Here is a 21,860-nt window from a genome sequence, read left to right as displayed (position 1 = left end):
AGGGTGATTTATACAGACATCATGTGACAGATCATGTGACACTTTGATTGCACACAGATGGGTCTTAATCAACTAATTATGTGACTTATGAAGTGAATAGGTTGGACCAGCTCTTATTGAGGGGTTTCATACAAAAGGGGGTGAATACCTATGCACGCTCCAGATTTCTGTTTTTTCATCTTCATTGTTGTTTGTGTCACAATAAAAGGACAATGTGCACTTTTAAAGTTGTAGGCATGTTGTGTAAATCAAATGGTGCTAACCCCCAAAAAATCCATTTTAATTCCAGCTGGTAATGCGACAAAACAGCACAAACACCAAGGGGGATGAACACTTTTGCAAGACTGTTTATGCAATTATTAGACGAGATATTGTGGTGTATATTTGTAGAAATGACAGTGAATTGATGGGAGGTCGATGGCTGAGTACTGAACAGTATAATGTTGAGGAGAGAGCTGGAGGTCGAACGTTATGGAGCACTGAACAGGTGTTTTAGCACAACAGATCCTGAGTGTGTTATACTTGGCCATCATCTTTATAAAGTCAGACTAAACAGAGATTCTCTACACTGAGCAGAAAACATGATTTACAGTCTTAAATAAAGATTCGATAGCTGTAACAGACACATCCTTTCACTTGAATGAACTGAAGAGATATGCACGTACCTGCAGTGAGCAGGCACTCAAAAGTATTTTTCATGAGAAACATATTGAAGCTTCAGCTCCATTTATTCATCTCCCTATATTCATTACTTAACTCTTATTTATTTAGGGGTGATTTATTCAGCGCAGCTCTTTTGATAGATCATTCTTGATGCCTGCCTGCGCTCACGTGTCGAAGGTTTACATTAAATAACTACATTATTCTGTTCTAGGAGAAATAAATGCAATCTCATTTCATTTGTTATTTATCAAAAGGTTCACCTGAGGCAAAAGATCTCATAGCATTAACAGCTGAATCAGTTGTGGAATGTTTTTAGTCCATATGGGGCAGTATTACTTTGTGTGTATCTGTTTCATGGGGTAGAGGCACAATAAAGGCTTCTCCCAAACTCAAACATTTAAATTAATTAATTCTTTTCCCCCTACTCAAAATCTGATTAGTGGTAATATTTGATGTATAAGCATTACATCTTTCCTTACATTGCGATGAACTGGTGTCCCATCCGGGATGAATTCTCCCACCTTGTGCCCCCAGTGTTTGTGGGAATGGCTATGGATACAGCAAGTATCAAAGATTTTAAATACTGCTTCTGATAAACAATAATGTTACAACAGAAATTCACACAGTCTAAAAGTTGTTAGTCATACAGAATAGAAATGTCACATAGAAACTCACGACCGAAGATATTTCTTCAGATTCTTTTAACCCTTACTGATGCAGTGAGTAGTTTCACATTTCTTAAGTAAACATGTCAGAAGACGTATCCCACGGTCATGGAAAAGTGTTTCAGAAGGTCAAATTATTGGCCTGCATCAAGCAAAAAAGAAAAAAAACCAAAACTTAAGGACATTGCTGAAATGACTGCTGGGTTTCAGTCCCATGACTTTTCTTAGCAGTTTTACCAGAAGTGAAGTAGTTGGTGGTCTAAACGGCTGCCGTAGTGCAAACAACTAGCGATAACTTATCGGATTATGCTCGTAATCTAGAAGCCACTGCTGGCTGTAGATATATTCAGAAGATTGCTATGTGCAATGGAATCGACCCCTACAGTCTGGGAAAGAAGGATTTGTCAGACGATCTCGAAAACTACCCTTCAGTCGAGTTCCCTGACATCTCAAACTATCTGGTGTTGCAGACGTCCTTCTACACCGCAAAACAGATGAAAGCGTGGAAGAGTATGGAGGCTTACAGCTTTTTTTGTATGTAGCTGGGTAAAGGACCTCAGTATCAAGTCACTACCAAATGAATCTTGTAGTGTTTTTGCCCGTGTAAGTATGTTTTTTTAAGCTTTTCGTTCGCATCTTTATAATGAAGGGCTGCAAGTTGAAGTGTAAACAAACAACAGTTCGCGTGATTCTCACTTGTGTCGGCTCTTATCTCTGAGGTAAATCATTCACAAAGATCATCAGAAACCCCTTTAAAGACCTGGATCTTAGTTAAATAAGACGGAGAAGTGATCACGGCGCATTGTAACTGTACGGCTGGGTAAGAATTTTGTCACGACCTTCACGCATATGGAGTTTGTGAGAAGTAAACAAAGAAACAGCTGGGGACTTTAGCGCTTTGTGACTAAAAACGTACAATAAAATAACAACACATAGCAAGAAAAGTACTTGGAACACACCAAGGACAGAGCTGAGAGGGAAATACAAACCTTTCACCAAGTGATCACTGCAAACTCGAGCATGCTTCGACTTGGCTCCCCTCGATTTCAGTGAGAGGTTCAAAAACCACCTTTCTTGACATCTTTTTGTGAAATCCTGTGTTCGTTCACCCTTTTTTATTAGTTCACGGGGAACCCTGAAGAACCTTATCAGTTTCACGGTTTGATCGATTCAAACAACCTAAAACAACGCAAGTGTAAGGCATTTTCCATGCGAGCAATACACCTTCTCCATACAAACGCTTTGTCAACTGAGCTTTGGTAGACCACCAGCTAAAGTTTTGAATAACTAATGAGGTGGATGTGACATCACGTGAAACCCAGCAATTAGGTCAAGAACTGACCAATACATTATTAAAACCTGGAAGGATAGTAATGAACCATCAGCTTCAATGGAAAGATTCGCGTGGGGCATGAAGGCTAGCCCATATGGTCCAATCCCACAGAAGAGCTACTGTAGCACAAACTGCTGAAAAAATTCATGCTGGCTAAAACAGAAAGGTCACAGCATTAACTTTTTCAGCAGTGTGTGCTACAGTGGCTCTTCTGTGGGATTGGACCATATGGGCTAGCCTTCATGCCCCATGCAAATCAATGAGCCTTTGACACACATGACCCTGTCACCGGTTCACCAGTTGTCCTTCCTTGGACCACTTTTGGTAGGTACTAACCACTGCATACCAGGAACACCCCACAAGATGTATAATTTTCGAGATACTCAGTCCCAGTCATCTCACCATCACAACTTAGCCCTTCTCAAAGTCACTCAGATCCTTACGCTTGCCCATTTTTCCTGCTTCTAATACATCAACTTCAAGAACTGACTGTGCTTTTGCTGCCTAATATATCCCACCCCTTGAGAGGTGCCATTATCTCATCTCATTATCTCTAGCCGCTTTATCCTTCTACAGGGTCGCAGGCAAGCTGGAGCCTATCCCAGCTGACTACGGGCGAAAGGCGGGGTACACCCTGGACAAGTCGCCAGGTCATCACAGGGCTGACACATAGACACAGACAACCATTCACACTCACATTCACACCTACGCTCAATTTAGAGTCACCAGTTAACCTAACCTGCATGTCTCTGGACTGTGGGGGAAACCGGAGCACCCGGAGGAAACCCACGCGGACACGGGGAGAACATGCAAACTCCACACAGAAAGGCCCTTGCCGGCCCCGGGGCTCGAACCCAGGACCTTCTTGCTGTGAGGTGACAGCGCTAACCACTACACCACCGTGCCGCCCAGGTGCCATTATAATCAATGTTATTCTATACACATTCACTAGATATGAGCAATTGCGTGCTCTGATTGGCTACTCTACTACTAAGTTATCAGCTCATATACCATAAGTAGAGAAAACCAAAATGTCAGAGCATGTTACTGAATCAACTGGGGACAAAATAAAAACCCTACTTAAACAAAACCCCAAAAATGCACCGTTTCTCAAAATCCAGTGAATGTGGATTGAATAAAAGTTATTCCACTCAATCCCATCATGCATGGCTTATAGCCAACTCATGCTATACACCTCGTCGGCTATCAGCTCATGTACGACTGGAATAACTGTTAATTATTCACTTCACCTGTCAGTGATTTTAATGTTATGGCTGATTGGTGTATATTCAAGGTTCAAAAGGACAGAAATCATTACCCTACAGCACAATGTGATATAAACCTACACTTCCTTTAGAGTGTAGTATTAAAAAAAAAAAAACTTAACACCTGGATTAAGCATGTAGCAGCATGGATCACATCACATTACATCACATGCAGAAACATTTCCCGACTTACAGAGTGGGGTTTCAGGATGGATCTATCAAATGATCATGAAAGGTTCAGCAGAGGCAAATCTGCTCTATTTAGACGTTTTCTCTCCCCCCTCTGAATGTGGCTAAGGCTTCCTGCTGAGATTAGAGACTTGCTGTAGATGTGGTGCTGTGGCTACATACCTTCAGTCTGCCTACATGCAATCGGTTGCAGATTTTGATGAGGGAACTGGGAATAGAGAGAACCAAAGGTTACAGGATGAGAGAAGGAGAGCCAGAAAAGGTGACAGAAGAGGGGAGATGGAATGGGGATGAGATGGAATGATGTGAGCCAGGTTAAGGAGTCTTTAGAAAACAGATGGATGTGGAGTGAAGGACATCTCAAATACAGGCCAAAAGGCAGGGCAGTAGCTGGAAAGTTAAGAATGAAAGATAGAGGGAGAGAACATCTGCAAAAACTTTTTTTGGGAGGAGGGGAATGATTAATCCACCACAGTCCCAAGTCACCAGATTCCGATGTGATTTCAGTAAAAGCTATGCTACATATTGTCTTGTTTTAACTTCACTCTTGATTTCAAATTCTTTGCATTTATAAAGTTCAGTTATTATTCAATACCCTGACTTGTGTGTTCATTTGTATTTTTGCTTAAGGTCTGCTTAAAACAAAACATACCATTCAAGATGGCAGCAATTAAAGACACATGCTGGTGTTCATATTTGCATTTTTTAAAGCAGCAAGGAAAAACAAATCTGCATAGAGACTCCTTGCTCTCAAAATGCAAGACAAAATTGGAGTGGAACTGATTAAACTGAGCCCATGGATATGTTTTTATTTATTAGGGCCTACATAATTATGTGAGCCTCAAAAGCTTCTATAAACAAACAAATAACCTCATGTGACAACAAAAAAACACCCAGATTTCACTATGTAGTCTTTTTTTGCAGCAACAACAACAACAATAATACTAATAATAATAATAACAACAACGGCCTAATGGTTCAAGAAGCAACTTCGGGACCAAAAGGTTGCTGGTTCAACTCCCTGGACCAGCAGGAATGGCTGGAGTGCCCTTGAGCAAGGCACCTAACCCCCAACTGCTCCCCAGGCTGCTCTGGGTATGCTGTACTGTACATCACTCTGGATAACAGCATCTGCTAAATATCTGTAATGTAATGTAATAATATGAATCTTTCAGAAACCAGATGGGAAAAATAAGTACACCCTATAATTCAGTAACATGTACAACCACCTTTAGCAACAATAACTTGAAGTTATTTTTCTATATCCATCTCTAATATCATTTTGTCCCACTCTTCTTCAGAACCTTCTTTCAGTTCATTGATCTTTGAGGGCATTTCTTAAAGGTCCCATGGCATGAAATTTTCACTTTCTGAGGTTTTTTAACGTTAAAATGAGTTCCTCTGACCTTCTTAAGTCACCCCAGTGGCTAGAAATTTCATAATGTGTAAACCAAACTATGCCCAACATTTGAGAATGGCGCGTCAAAACGGCGCGTTGATAAACTCTTCCCTTTACTACGTCAGCAAGGGAGATGATCCCCACGCCCCCCCTCTGGATTCCCACCCACTGTATGAATTGCCCGCCCAGTTGTAGTGAGGAGACCATAGAGGACACAACAACATGGCATCACCTAAGCGAGAGAAACATGGAAATTGCGCTGTACATGGATGTGACAACACAGAAAAGAGTCTGTTTTTACTGCCGACGGGAGAGCCCCTGAAGACGCAGTGGCTTAATTTTATTTACTTCAATAATACGCCGTCGAGTCTACCTAAGACGGTGTATGTTTGTCGGAAGCATTTTCCTGATGAATGTTTCCACAACTTGGGACAGTACAGGGCAGGTTTTGCACATCAACTGTCACTGAAGCCTGGGTCCGTACCAAGCATCCCTGCCGCATCAGCCACAAACACCGAACAAGTAAGTGTAGAACTGTTAAGTCGTTTTGCCGTGTTTTAAAATCGGTGCCATGTTAGCCTTGCAGTGGCTACATTAGCTGTGCAGCTAACCGCTTCCTGCAGTTAGCCAGGTACTCTGCGCTACAAAACCAAAAAGCATGCAGCATGCTCTGTTATAATAGCCAATCAAAACAGTTTTTACAAAGACACCCACATTCTTTTTTTTAAGTCACTCGTTCATTTTATTTGTTTGTTTGTTCAGTAAAAACACAAACATTTGTTGAATTTATTTTATTTCCTCGCGTCGCACCTTAATGACGTCAGCGCGCGGTATTTTTCCCTTCGCGGTTTGTTCCTTCTCTCTCGCCATAGTAAGACACCCACATCCGCTTGTTCTGACCCACTGGAGGTAGCGTCACAGTGCTGTTAGCCAATCAGAGGTAACACGTTTACATGTCATGAATATTAATGATAAGACCCGCCCCACCCTCTACCCTTCCCCGCCTCCATGCTTCTCATTAGCAAAACGACGCAGTGGGAAAAGGGCTGAAATGGGGCTTTCTCCCAGGAGGCTATATCTACGTGCCGAGGGTTCATTTCGAGAAAGGCTGCAGATATAACATCCGGAAACCTCCATGAGCCCGTTTAAAGCATCAACAAACCACCATGCCATGGGTCCTTTAAGATCCCACCACAGCATTGCAAAGGGGCTGAGATCTGGACCTGGCAATTCCAACACCTTGATTTTTTTCTTCTTCTTTAATGATTCAGATGCTGATTTGTTGGTGTTCTTGGGATCACTGACCTGTTGCATGACCCAATTTCAGCCCAGTTTAAGCTGTGCTCATATTTGTCTCAAGAATATTCTGGTATAAAGTGGAGTTCATCATTGTCTCAATGACAAGTTTCCCAGGTCCTGTGGCTGCAAAAACATCACCCCTCCATCACCATGCTTCACAGTTGGTATGAAGTGCTTGTCGTGATACTGTTTGGTTTTCACCAAACATGTCGTTGTGCATGATGAGCAAACACCTCCACCTTGGTCTCAGTCCAAAGGATATTGTTCCAGAAATTTTGTGGTTTGTTCAGATGCAGTTTTGCAACTAGGTCATGTTACATTCTTTTTGGTTTCCTCATCACCCTTCCAAGAAAGCCTTACTTGTTCATACAGTACAGAATGGTGAATTTCAAATTGTTTGGAGATGGCCTTATAACCCTTCCCAGAGTGATGAGTAGCAACAATTGTTTCTCAGAGGTCATGAATGATGCCCTTTCTTCTTGGCATGATGTACACACACTTGGGTTCTCCAGAACACCAAAAGTTCTACTTTTTTAGAGCAATACAAATACATTGGGGGCGGCACGGTGGTGTAGTGGTTAGCGCTGTCGCCTCACAGCAAGAAGGTCCGGGTTCGAGCCCCGTGGCCGACGAGGGCCTTTCTGTGTGGAGTTTGCATGTTCTCCCCGTGTCCGCGTGGGTTTCCTCTGGGTGCTCCGGTTTCCCCCACAGTCCAAAGACATGCAGGTTAGGTTAACTGGTGACTCTAAATTGACCGTAGGTGTGAATGTGAATGGTTGTCTGTGTCTATGTGTCAGCCCTGTGATGACCTGGCGACTTGTCCAGGGTGTACCCCGCCTTTCACCCGTAGTCAGCTGGGATAGGCTCCAGCTTGCCTGTGACCCTGTAGAACAGGATAAAGCGGCTAGAGATAATGAGATGAGATGAGACAAATACATTGACTTGACAATTTAATGCCAAAAATTGACTTGGCATCCAGTGTATGTCAGTCAGTACTGTAATATGTAGTTACAGGTATAAGTTAGTCTCGTTAATACATGAAGTATAGTACAAGCTCAGTGCACTTCCAGTGTTTGTGCAGTTATGGCATGCCTAATCAACAAAATAAATGTCTTATTACCTATGCACATTTAAAAAGTCTGTTAAATTAAATCTATATATTTTATTTTCTTCATACATGTTGAATTAAATCAACTAGATTAATGAAAAGTTCAATTCTAACTCTAGCACATCTAATCAACACTAACAATCAACACCAAATCAAGCTGCACAGGATCAGAGAAAGAATTAGGAACACAAATGTAGATCAAGGCAGTTGTATTTTATTTTGTATATTATATTATAGCTTGGGGCGGCACGGTGGTGTAGTGGTTAGCGCTGTCGCCTCACAGCAAGAAGGTCCGGGTTCGAGCCCCGGGGCCGGCGAGGGCCTTTCTGTGCGGAGTTTGCATGTTCTCCCCGTGTCCGCGTGGGTTTCCTCCGGGTGCTCCGGTTTCCCCCACAGTCCAAAGACATGCAGGTTAGGTTAACTGGTGACTCTAAATTGAGCGTAGGTGTGAATGTGAGTGTGAATGGTTGTCTGTGTCTATGTGTCAGCCCTGCGATGACCTGGCGACTTGTCCAGGGTGTACCCCGCCTTTCGCCCGTAGTCAGCTGGGATAGGCTCCAGCTTGCCTGCGACCCTGTAGAAGGATAAAGCGGCTACAAATAATGAGATGAGATGAGATATTATAGCTTGGTATACTGCTGCCCCCTATTGTTCAGAGCGTTGTAGTACCAGGCTGCTGCCATAAACACAAAGACTCCAACATTACAGGCGTAGTCTTTATTTCAGATTTTTAATATTTCTTTGCTGAAATCTGATTAATATTCTGCCAGCAGGTGATGTCTAAATAATTATATTCTTTAAAGTATATGGCATTTGAAAGAAGCACAGGTTTAAGCCTACGCCAAAATCAAGCCCACTGTCTGTCTGTGAAAAATATGTTCTACAAGCTAGAAATTGCATAAAAGAGCGAGGACACACACACACACACCTTTCCTCATCTACTGAGGATGAGGTAGCATACACACATTATACTCCCATACATCCATTACATATTTCTTCAGCAAAACAATATAAGGTTCAGCATTAACTCTTAATGTTTCTTCTCCATTCTTGTCACTGAAAAGAAATCAAGTTCTTTCTACACAGCAAATTAAAGATCACGCATCTCAGTGAACTGCAACAGGAACACAGTTTCTATAGCCAGTTAATATTTACAGCCTATATTCTTCTCCTCCATACCTAAATATCTCAGTATATTAACAGTATGTAGTCTGTACATTCTGATATTAGATACACATGAACGAGTAACTCTGCCAATTTTCCAGCCAGTACCATACATCAGCTTGTAATGGAATTACAAATGAAGAGAACAAAATGGACTTTGGCTCTTAGCCACTGGAAGCTACTGGAATGATGGATGTTCTTCTAACACTCAGGTCACGTACAGTATGTGAGTTGTGTAACGAGATTAAAGGTAGAAACCATTTTAGATTACACCAGAGAGAAGTTCTTATCAAAAACCTTGAGGTGTACAACTAGAGAGTAGAGGAAAGAAATTCTATTTACAGCTATAGATACATATAGAAGTTATAGGCCACAAGATTTTTTTACATTAATTCACAAGCAGTGTAAAGCAATAAAGCCCTATCAAAAATAGTGTTAAACAAGCAAATAAATACATAAATAATTAATAATAATAATAATAATAATAATAATAATAATAAAGTTTATCTGAAGTCCATATTCAGGACAATTAAAAATGATTGATTGATTTCTAGATATGAAATATAAAAACAACATTTACTAAGATAGCCTGGTATTACTGAGATGTCACCAAGTTAACTACCTCAGCTCAGTTTGGTGACACGGGATTGGATGGTGACTCTTCTGACGGGTGTTTGGTCTGCATTGCGATTCGCCACCAGCTCCTGTAGCTGCAGAGCCCCTCCTCCAATGAAGCAGAAGGCGGGACAGACAGGAGTAGAGCAGTCGACTGGACCCTCCCAGAGTGGGCGAAGTGAATGGGCATCATAAAAGGTGACACGGCTCTTCTCGAAGTCCAGGCACACCCCCAGCCTTGGAGGAAGAGGATAGGTGACACCAGTTGGAGAGGAGGGGCTGTTGCTGCTAGAGATGTCCCTGTGGTTGACTGTTCCATGGTGGGCATTGGCAGAGGTGGGCAGGTAGATCTTTCCCATGCCCATTGTGAGGAAGGTGAAAGGGGGTAGAGAGTCTGAAGAATCTTCTGCCCCACTATCATGGCCACTGTCAGGGTCATACCTGCACAGGTAAAGAATCAGTTAAATGTTCAGGGCATCTAAAATGGGGGTTGGGCTTATTGAGAAAGTGAGGAAAGTTGAGACTAATTGTATGACTATCTATCTACAACCCCGATTACAAAAAAGTTGGGAGAAAGTACAAATTGTAAATAAAAACAGAATGCAATAATTTACAAATCTCAAAAACTGATATTGTATTCACAATACAACATGGACAACATCTCAAATGTCGAAAGTGAGACATTTTGAAATTTCATGCCAAATATTGGCTCATCTGAAATTTCATGACAGCAACACATCTCAAAAATTTGGAACAGGGGCAATAAGAGGCTGGAAAAGTTAAAGGTACAAAAAAGGAACAGCTGGAGGACCAAAGTGCAACTCATTAGGTCAATTGGCAATAGGTCATTAACATGACTGGGTATAAAAAGAGCATCTTGGAGTGGCAGCGGCTCTCAGAAGTAAAGATGGGAAGAGGATCACCAATCCCCCTAATTCTGCGCCGACAAATAGTGGAGCAATATCAGAAAGGAGTTCGACAGTGTAAAATTGCAAAGAGTTTGAACATATCATCATCTACAGTGCATAATATCATCAAAAGATTCAGAGAATCTGGAAGAATCTCTGTGCGTAAGGGTCAAGGCCGGAAAACCATACTGGGTACCCGTGATCTTCGGGCCCTTAGACGGCACTGCATCACATACAGGCATGCTTCTGTATTGGAAATCACAAAATGGGCTCAGGAATATTTCCAGAGAACATTATCTGTGAACACAATTCACCGTGCCATCCGCCGTTGCCAGCTAAAACTCTATAGTTCAAAGAAGAAGCCGTATCTAAACACGATCCAGAAGTGCAGACGTCTTCTCTGGGCCAAGGCTCATTTAAAATGGACTGCGGCAAAGTGGAAAACTGTTCTGTGGTCAGACGAATCAAAATGTGAAGTTCTTTATGGAAATCAGGGACGCCGTGTCATTCAGACTAAAGAGGAGAAGGACGACCCGAGTTGTCAGCGCTCAGTTCAGAAGCCTGCATCTCTGATGGTATGGGGTTGCATTAGTGCGTGTGGCATGGGCAGCTTACACATCTGGAAAGACACCATCAGTGCTGAAAGGTATATCCAGGTTCTAGAGCAACATATGCTCCCATCCAGACGATGTCTCTTTCAGGGAAGACCTTGCATTTTCCAACATGACAATGCCAAACCACATACTGCATCAATTACAGCATCATGGCTGCGTAGAAGAAGGGTCCGGGTACTGAACTGGCCAGCCTGCAGTCCAGATCTTTCACCCATAGAAAACATTTGGCGCATCATAAAACGGAAGATACGACAAAAAAGACCTAAGACAGTTGAGCAACTAGAATCCTACATTAGACAAGAATGGGTTAACATTCCTATCCCTAAACTTGAGCAACTTGTCTCCTCAGTCCCCAGACGTTTACAGACTGTTGTAAAGAGAAAAGGGGATGTCTCACAGTGGGAAACATGGCCTTGTCCCAACTTTTTTGAGATGTGTTGTTGTCATGAAATTTAAAATCACCTAATTTTTCTCTTTAAATGATACATTTTCTCAGTTTAAACATTTGATATGTCATCTATGTTCTATTCTGAATAAAATATGGAATTTTGAAACTTCCACATCATTGCATTCCGTTTTTATTTACAATTTGTACTTTGTCCCAACTTTTTTGGAATCGGGGTTGTATCTATCTGATTTTGTTCCATCTTTCCACCAGAATTCGTTCTCTTTCTTCTACAGGTTTCCATATAAAGTTTTTAGGTATCTGACTTCATGCTTACATACAGTGCTCAGCGTAAATGAGTGCAACCCCTTTGAAAAGTAACATTTTAAACAATATGTCAGTGAACACAAACAATTTCCAAAATGTTGACAAGACAAAGTTTAATATAACATCTGTTTAACTTATAACGTGAAGGTAAGGTTAATAATATAAACTCAGATTACACATTTTTTCAGTTTTACTCAAATTAGGGTGGTGCAAAAATGAGTACACCCCACAACAAAAACTACTACATCTAGTACTTTGTATGGCCTCCATGACTTTTAATGACAGCACCAAGTCTTCTAGGCATGGAATGAACAAGTTGGCGACATTTTGCAACATCAATCTTTTTCCATTCTTCAACAACGACCTCTTTTAGTGACTGGATGCTGGATGGAGAGTGATGCTCAACTTGTCTCTTCAGAATTCCCCAAAGAAAATAATTTCTTTACACCACAAAGGTGAAGGCTACAAGAAGATCAGCAAAGCTTTACTTATCAGTCAGAATACTGTAGCAAAAGTGGTACAAAAATTTAAGAAAGATGGAACTGCAACCATCTCACAGAGACGTCCAGGTCGTCCACGGAAGTTAACACCTCAACAGGAGCGTCTTCTGATGAGAAGGGTTGAAGAAAATCGGCATGCAAGTTCACTGCAGCTATCTAAAGAAGTAGAAAGCCAAACTGGGGTGACTATTTCCCGTGACACAATACGGCGTACACTGCAGAGGTATGGCATGCATGGATGCCGTCCACGAAAGAAGCCTCTCCTAAAGCCCAGGCACAAAAAAGCCCACCTAGAGTTTGCCAGGGCCCATGCTGACAAAGATGAAGACTACTGGGACTCTATACTCTGGAGTGATGAGACCAAGATAAATGTTTTTGAAACTGATGGCTTCAAAACTGTATGGCGTCGCAAAGGTGAGGAATACAAAGAAAAATGCATGGTGCCTACAGTGAAACATGGTGGTGGCAGCGTCCTTATGTGGGGCTGCATGAGTGCTGCTGGTGTCGGGGAGCTGCATTTCATTGATGGCATCATGAATTCACAGACGTATTGCTCTATACTGAAAGAGAAGATGCTACCATCACTCCGTGCCCTTGGTCGTCGTGCACTTTTCCAACATGGCAATGATCCTAAACACACATCTAAGGCCACTGTTGGATTTCTGAAGAAGAACAGGGTGAAAGTGATTCAGTGGCCAAGTATGTCTCCTGATCTGAACCCAATCAAAAACGTATGGGGAATTCTGAAGAGACAAGTTGAGCATCACTCTCCATCCAGCATCCAGTCACTAAAAGAGGTCGTTGTTGAAGAATGGAAAAAGATTGATGTTGCAAAATGTCGCCAACTTGTTCATTCCATGCCTAGAAGACTTGGTGCTGTCATTAAAAATCATGGAGGCCATACAAAGTACTAGATGTAATAGTTTTTGTTGTGGGGTGTACTCATTTTTGCACCACCCTAATTTGAGTAAAACTGAAAAATGTGTAATCTAAGTTTATATTATTAACCTTACTTTCACGTTATAAGTTAAACAGATGTTATATTAAACTTTGTCTTGTCAACATTTTGGAAATTGTTTGTGTTCATTGAGATAGTGTTTAAAATGTTACTTTTCAAAGGGGGTGTACTCATTTACGGATGTGTCCACTAGGGGGCAGAAACTGCTAAACGAAATGAAAGAATGAAAGGAGAAAGTAGCAGATGAGATCATCATAAGATAATAATCAGGAGTTATTTCCAGCACAAATATGTCCAATAGACAGGGATAGAACCTTCTCTCACTTTCGCTGCACATCAACACTTTTTGGATGCTCTTGTGCTCATTATAGCCTTGCATCAGCGTGATGCCTGATTTGTAGTCAGATTAAAGAATTTTACTAACAATATTACTCTGGAATTCATCTCATCTCATTATCTCTAGCCACTTTATCCTGTTCTACAGGGTCGCAGGCGAGCTGGAGCCTATCCCAGCTGACTACGGGCGAAAGGCGGGGTACACCCTGGACAAGTCGCCAGGTCATCACAGGGCTGACACATAGACACAGACAACCATTCACACTCACATTCACACCTACGGTCAATTTAGAGTCGCAAGTTAACCTAACCTGCATGTCTTTGGACTGTGGGGGAAACCGGAGCACCCGGAGGAAACCCACGCGGACACAGGGAGAACATGCAAACTCCACACAGAAAGGCCCTCACCAGCCATGGGGCTCGAACCCGGACCTTCTTGCTGTGAGGCGACAGCGCTAACCACTACACCACCGTGCCGCCCTCTGGAATTCATGATTTTAAAAAATATGGAAGCGCGATCATGGTGCGTCATCCCAAAATTTCCTAAATTTCTAAATGTTTGCCTTTAGACTGGATAGCACGCAACCCCCAGATATTGGAAGGGTTTTGAAGGTCCATCAGTGTTCCTCTGCACACTACACTTATCCATAGTACGCAAAAATGTGCTTCAATGCAGAAGTATAAACTGGCGTTTATGCACAAATTCAAAATCTGAATCCTTGATTTCTCACCGTGGGCTGGCCATGTCCTGTGGAAGGTGGAACCATTCCTGAAGCTTTGACTCCAGACCAACACCAACCTTTATCATACAAATGGAGAGAGAGTAGCAGAGAAAGAGTGGGGCATAAGAAAGATTAAAAAACATACACTTCCACTCCAAAAATATTAGAACAGCAAGACCAATTCTTTTGTTTTTTGCTAAATAGTGAAGATGTTTGGGTTTAAGATCAAAAGATGAATGCAAGACAATAGATTAGAATTTCAGTTTTCATCTAGAGGTGTTAAACCACTTAGAAAATGGTACCTTTTGTTTAAACCCATCCAATTTCCAAGTAATCAAAAATACTGGAACAGTAAAGACCTCTGAACTCTTGGTTTGAGTGCTGGGTTTCACCTGTGAAGACTGCATTTGTTGTTAAAAATAATAAACCAACATGAAGACCAAAGAGGTGTCTATTGGAGAAAAGCAAGTCTTTTTGAAGCTGAGAAAAGAGGGAAAAATCCATCAGAGCCATTTCTCAAGCATTGGGCATAGCCAATTTGGAATGTCTGTTGTGGAAAGAACCCACAGAACTGTTTGAACTGATGTACTAACAACCAGGTCGGCCAAAGAAAACAACAGCAGAAACACTGACGACCGAATCATTGTGAGAGCTGTGAAGAAAAAACCCCAAAACAAAAGCAACATAACCAACAACCTCCACAGGGCAGAGGTGAAGGTATCACAAGCTCAGGCTTGTAGTACTCGAGTCCAGGACTTGGACTCAAGTCCAACTTGTGCCCTAATTTGAAGGACTCGTGACTTGACTCAGACTTAAGCACTGAGGACTCGGACTCGTGCATTAACTGCATTAGGACTCGGAAAATGGAGACGAGGACTCGGATTTTTTTCTTTATTTTTTGTAACATGCCATAATAATTTGCCATAAGATATTTATATCTACATTAATTCTGTACTAATTTTGTGTAAGAGTGTCACACCTGCGCACCTGGACGCGTGCATCAGACAGACTCTCAGGCGCGCTCCAGACAGCGTGCGTGCCAAGCAGACTCTCATGCACGCACACTATAAACGACTTGCACCTACACAGGATTAAGGTGCAATCAGCGCGCCGATATAAAAACTGTGAAAACACACTTACTTTGCGAAGTATTGAGTTGCGTTGCTGACACATTACCGAGCCTTATTTCCTTGTTTGGTTTACTGATCCCTGATTTCCTGTTTCTAGTCTTTGATTCTGCCTAGTCTACGATAGCCTGTTTGTGCCTCGCTTGACCTATTGCCTGTTTTACCATTTTACGATTTTGCCTGCCGTCCTGGATTGTTTACCCTCTTCACTTGTATTAATAAACACACCTTCTGCACTTCCATCCGTCTCCCAACCATCTCTGACAGACTACTTCACACTCCCTGATAAAGACAAGCACATTCACCTGTTCATACGCCATGTTCAGGAACAAACTAATGTTAATGGCGCTAAAACAGACACCATCAAATAGTGCAGTTGGAGTGTTGGACTCAACTCAGACTTGACTCGGATCAGTAGCGAACTCGACTCAACTCAATTTTTTTTTTAATGACTTGACTCGGACTTGAACACTGGGGACTCGAGACTGGACTCGGACTCAAGGTTTAGCGACTCAACTACAACACTGCACAATCTACTGCTCAAAGAAGACTTTGAACCACTCATCAGCAGTATGAATCCACAGAAGGCCATATTGGAATTCACAAACAAATACAGAGATGAGAATCAAAAGTACTGGAACTAAGACGAACCTTTACCAAAGCGTGGAGAAAGAAAGGAGCTGCTCAGGATCCAAAACATACACTACCGTTCAAAAGTTTGGGGTCACCCAGACAATTTTGTGTTTTCCATGAAAAGTCACACTTTTATTTACCACCATAAGTTGTAAAATGAATAGAAAATATAGTCGAGACATTTTTCTGGCCATTTTGAGCATTTAATCGACCCCACAAATGTGATGCTCCAGAAACTCAATCTGCTCAAAGGAAGGTCAGTTTTATAGCTTCTCTAAAGAGCTCAACTGTTTTCAGCTGTGCTAACATGATTGTACAAGGGTTTTCTAATCATCCATTAGCCTTCTGAGGCAATGAGCAAACACATTGTACCATTAGAACACTGGAGTGAGAGTTGCTGGAAATGGGCCTCTATACACCTATGGAGATATTGCACCAAAAACCAGACATTTGCAGCTAGAATAGTCATTTACCACATTAGCAATGTATAGAGTGGATTTCTGATTAGTTTAAAGTGATCTTCATTGAAAAGAACAGTGCTTTTCTTTCAAAAATAAGGACATTTCAAAGTGACCCCAAACTTTTGAACGGTAGTGTACAAGCTCATAGGTGAAACACGGTGGAGGCAGAGTCATGGCTTGGGCTTGCATGGCTGCTTCTGGGACAGACTCACTAATCTTTATTGATGATGGAACTCGTGATATTAAGAGCAGAATGAATTCACAGTCTACAGAATCATTCTGTCAGACAATTCACAGAGAAATGGATCCAATCTCATTGGGAGGAACTTCATCATGCAGCAAGACTACGACCCAAAACACACTGCAACACAACACAGGACTTCATCAGGAGAAAAAGTGGAAGGTTTTAGACTGGACAAGTCAATCAGCAGACCTGAACCCAACTGAGCAGCTCTTCACCTCCTGAAGAGGAGACTGAAGGGAGGAAACACCCCAAAACTGACAACTTAAAAGAAGCTGCACTGTAATCCTGGAAAAGCATCACAAGAGAAGAATGCAACAGTTTGGTGATGTCAGTGGGTCACCGGCTTGCAAATGAGGGATATGCAACCAAATATTAAGTGTCATTTACTTTAAGACTATCTATCTGTTTGCATAAAAATTGGGTGGTCTACCACCAAAGGTGCCAGTCGTAGATGTACATATCAGGAAATGAAAGCTGAAATTCTGACCCGTTATATTTTGATATCAAATCTAAATGTCTTCAGTGTATGGCAAAAATAAGGAATGGGTTTGCTGTACCAATACTTTTGGAAAGGATTGTCATAACATTTACCATCATGTTTAGAAGTCTATTTTTCTTCAGTCTCTCATGTTGTTAGTCACTATGTTAACTTTTGAAGCTGTACTTGCCTTAACTAAGTAAGAGCCAGGCTCCACTGAGCATGCCCAGTAGTGACGGCCTTGTGTGACAGCCACGTCACCCACAAGCAGGTCAGCGGTCAGGTGACAGGAAGTTAGGGCTCGGTCAGCTGCCTGCAGAAGAGAGAGGCCTGGCACGCTGCGGGCACAGCGCTGCTCTTTACTCACCACGAGTCTATCAGCATGTAGACCCCAACGCGAATCCAAGTAGAAATTCAGTACTGATGGGGAGTAGAGGAGGGGAGGAGGGGAGAAAGGAATAAAGTAGGAATGAATTGCAGGAGAAAAAGTGGTCAGGAAAGAGGTGAAAAGGAGAAGAAAAGAGGGCAGAGACAAAGAAAGTAGTGGAATTGAGGAAGGGATTTGAGGCAAGAAAAGAAAGACAGGATTGATTGACTTATTGATAGAAGAAGGAACAGGGCAAGGCAGACGGGCAGCGATCAGGAAAACGGCCAGACAAAACTAGGATGGAACACAAATAACTGCAACTATTCATAAAGATCAACAGGGAAGATTTTTATTTAGCAGATAATTAAAAAGTAAATTAGCCTTTGGGAGATTTCAGTTCAGGGGCAAAGGAAAAGTATGATATACTACGACATAAGCTTGCATTCATTAAATCTTTCTCGTTTTAGCAGTTTAATATGAATATTTGTCCAGATAGCAGGCTTCATGCTTACGTTTCTTATCTGTGGACTTCCACAGAAAAAGGTAATGACCAAATTTGTAAATTATTGTCTGGGACAAATATTATCTCATAGCAAAATACATCACAAGGATCTGAGGAAGGAAGACAACTTGTTGGACCAGACACACAAAAACAGAGAACAAAAATGCAAGCAGAAACGGCTGCTGGAAAAATGGAGGAAAAAACAGAAAGACAAGCTTGAACGGTGGATGAGAAAGAAAAATGTAAGTGTTCTACAGGAGATCAGTGGATAGGATAAAAAAAGTGGACAGAGGAATGGAGATGGGCAAAAAGAAGAGAGAAAATATGGGTTAGTGAGAATCGCTTCATGGGTGAACAGCAGTAAGACAGCACGAGCCACACCGGGCACACGTGTGCTCTTTACCGTGTCAGTGTGCAGCATCCAATAATAATAACAATAATAATAAAACTGAAAAATCAAAATCAAGACACCAATCATAAAAATGGGACCGCAAACCTGCAGGAGGGCTTATCAATGATTAAAAGTTCACTCCAAAATGAATTATGAATGAAATGAGAATTCAGAAAATATGGAAGTATGAAAGTTTGGCCATTTGACAAATTACTAGGGATGAAATAAAGCAGGGCTTTTCAAAGTGTGGGGCGCGCCTCCCCTAGGGGGCGCCAGAGTTCTTCGGGGGGGGGGCGCGACGTGAGGAAAAATAAACCAGAATAAGTTACTATTGCGGACATTTAGTGAACTTCAGCTAGCCTTTGCCAGAGACAAAATGGATCGATTTTTAGTACCTAAAGCTACAGTGAGTGAGGAGACAGAGTCTGGGCCAAGCAAAAAAAGAAGGAAGTATGAGCACGATTATTTAAAGTTTGGATTTTCATGGACTGGATCTGAAGATGCTCCACTGCCACAGTGTGTTGTCTCCCAAGAGGTGCTAGCTAACGATGCTATGAGATGTTTAAAATGTGTAAAACAAGATGTTTTTTTTTTTATTTTTAAAAAAAGCACAGATGTTTAAAATGTAAAGCGCAGATGTTTAAAATGTGTAAAAAAAGATGTTTTTTTAAAGAAAGCACAGATGTTTAAAATGTGTAAAAAATGTTTTAAAAAGCACAGATGTTTAAAATGTAAAGCGCAGATGTTTAAAATGTGTAAAAAAAGATGTTTTTTTAAAGAAAGCACAGATGTTTAAAATGTGTAAAAATGTTTTAAAAAGCACAGATGTTTAAAATGTGTAGAAAAAGATGTTTTAAAAAAGCACAGATGTTTAAAATGTGTAGAAAAAGATGTTTTAAAAAAGCACAGATGTTTAAAATGTGTAAAAAATGTTTTAAAAAAAGCACAGACGTTTAAAATGTGTAAAAAAAGATGTTTTAAAAAAGCACAGATGTTTAAAATGTGTAGAAAAAGATGTTTTAAAAAAGCACAGATGTTTAAAATGTGTAAAAAATGTTTTAAAAAAAGCACAGACGTTTAAAATGTGTAAAAAAAGATGTTTTAAAAAAGCACAGATGTTTAAAATGTGTAGAAAAAGATGTTTTAAAAAAGCACAGATGTTTAAAATGTGTAAAAAATGTTTTAAAAAAGCACAGACGTTTAAAATGTGTAAAAAAAGATGTTTTTTTAAAGAAAGCACAGATGTTTAAAATGTGTACAAAATGTTTTAAAAAGCACAGATGTTTAAAAAAGATGTTTTAAAAAAGCACAGATGTTTAAAATGTGTAAAAAAAGATGTTTTAAAAAGCACAGATGTTTAAAATGTGTAAAAAAGATGTTTTAAAAAAGCACAGATGTTTAAAATGTGTAAAAAAGATGTTTTAAAAAAGCACAGATGTTTAAAATGTGTAAAAAAGATGTTTTAAAAAGCACAGATGTTTAAAATGTGTAAAAAAGATGTTTTAAAAAAGCACAGATGTTTAAAATGTGTAAAGTTTTAAAAAAGCACAGATGTTTAAAATGTGTAAAAAAGATGTTTTAAAAAAGCACAGATGTTTAAAATGTGTAAAAAAAGATGTTTTAAAAAAGCACAGATGTTTAAAATGTGTAAAAAAAGATGTTTTTAAAAAGCACAGATGTTTAAAATGTGTAAAAAAAAGATGTTTTAAAAAAGCACAGATGTTTAAAATGTGTAAAAAAGATGTTTTAAAAAGCACAGATTTTTAAAATGTGTAAAAAAAGATGTTTTAAAAAGCACAGATGTTTAAAATGTGTAAAAAAAAATGTTTTAAAAAAGCACAGATGTTTAAAATGTGTAAAAAAGATGTTTTAAAAAAGCACAGACGTTTAAAATGTGTAAAAAAAGATGTTTTAAAAAAGCACAGATGTTTAAAATGTGTAAAAAAAAGATGTTTTAAAAAAGCACAGATGTTTAAAATGTGTAAAAAAAGATTTTTTTTTCACCCACGCACTCACTCCCACCCACCTACCCACTCATGTCACCCACCCACCCACCTATGTCACCCACTCACTCTATGTCACCCACTCACTCTCTATCACCCACTCACACACACACTCACCCACCCACTCACCTATCCACCCACTCACTCTCGTCACCCACCCACCCACTCACATCCACCCACTCATGTCACCCACTCATTTCACACCAAGGGGCAGTTTATATTAGAATGCTGTGTGAGAAACACAGAGAACCCTGAACCCATAAAACCCACATGGACACAGTCTCCACACAGTCAGTGACCTGAGCTCATGGGGGACTTTACTTGGTGACCCAGGAGCTGTGAGGCAGCAACACTATCCATTGTGCCACCATGCTTCTGAATGAACAGCTCTGCTTGAATAGATTTATATCTGCACATGAATCTGGGGAAAGTACCGGAAGTAAACAAGTCACCATTACTACGGTGGCGTCTCCCTGTAATATGCGCTCATATGAATGCATGCTGTCCTCAGACGGATACAATTCTCTAGTGTTACCCTTAAGTTCAATGCAATGTTACTTTTGACGATGTCTAGGAGCTTGGGAAGAAATTGTGCCGTTTTCAGCTTTTGACCCTCTGTGAGTGACCTGTAGTTGGCATTTTGTTGCTGGTCATATGCCAGGCAATTATTGAAATAATCTTAAATACCTATTTAAAAAAAAATCAGAACAGAAATTTGTATTTTGTAACTAATGTGATGTTAAATGCATTTTGGGAATGATCATGTTAGCTAGCTAGTACAGTGACATTCGTACAGTATATTAAACTTCATCACTTGAAATGTGACGGATAGTCAAGTGGTCCGTCTTTTTCTATTTCTCTGTTCTCCATTTCTGGTGATTGTCATAAACAATGTCTAAGTGATAAGGATGTAATGATTCACCCAGTTCATGATTTGAGTCGATTCACAGTATTGGGTTAATGACTAAATTTCCCCAGGATATTTCTGAAAAAAAAAAAAAGTTTTATTTCCAAAAAATTCAACATTTATTTTTTCTTTTCTTTATCAACTGAAATATTCCTTTTTTAACTTTTGTTTCATTTTCTTAATAACCAACAAGATTTTTTTACCCACATTTATAAAGGTTGGAGTAAAATATAAATCACCTACTAACTAAAGCATTCCTTTTATTAAAAAAAGGTTAACAAATATTCCTTTTCTTAA

General features: G+C 40.4%; 1 protein-coding gene across 1 annotated transcript in view; it reads right to left on the bottom strand.

The window, feature by feature from the left end:
• Positions 1-1,141: 1,141 nt before the first annotated feature.
• The window catches only part of trim46b (tripartite motif containing 46b), a 38,007-nt gene continuing 17,288 nt past the window's right edge, over positions 1,142-21,860 (bottom strand). The window contains exons 10-13 of the mRNA XM_060904970.1: positions 17,584-17,813; positions 14,460-14,527; positions 9,708-10,141; positions 1,142-1,212 (exon numbers count right to left, since the gene is read on the bottom strand). Coding sequence (XP_060760953.1) covers positions 9,709-10,141; positions 14,460-14,527; positions 17,584-17,813 — 731 coding nt within the window. The 3' untranslated portion in view covers positions 1,142-1,212; position 9,708. The remainder of the gene's footprint in view (positions 1,213-9,707; positions 10,142-14,459; positions 14,528-17,583; positions 17,814-21,860) is intronic.

This window comes from Neoarius graeffei, chromosome 22 (assembly GCF_027579695.1).
Source record: "Neoarius graeffei isolate fNeoGra1 chromosome 22, fNeoGra1.pri, whole genome shotgun sequence".
In the NCBI taxonomy this organism is placed as follows: domain Eukaryota; kingdom Metazoa; phylum Chordata; class Actinopteri; order Siluriformes; family Ariidae; genus Neoarius; species Neoarius graeffei.
The sequence above is the reverse complement of the archived record's forward strand: the minus strand, read 5'-3'. Positions and strand labels throughout refer to the sequence as shown.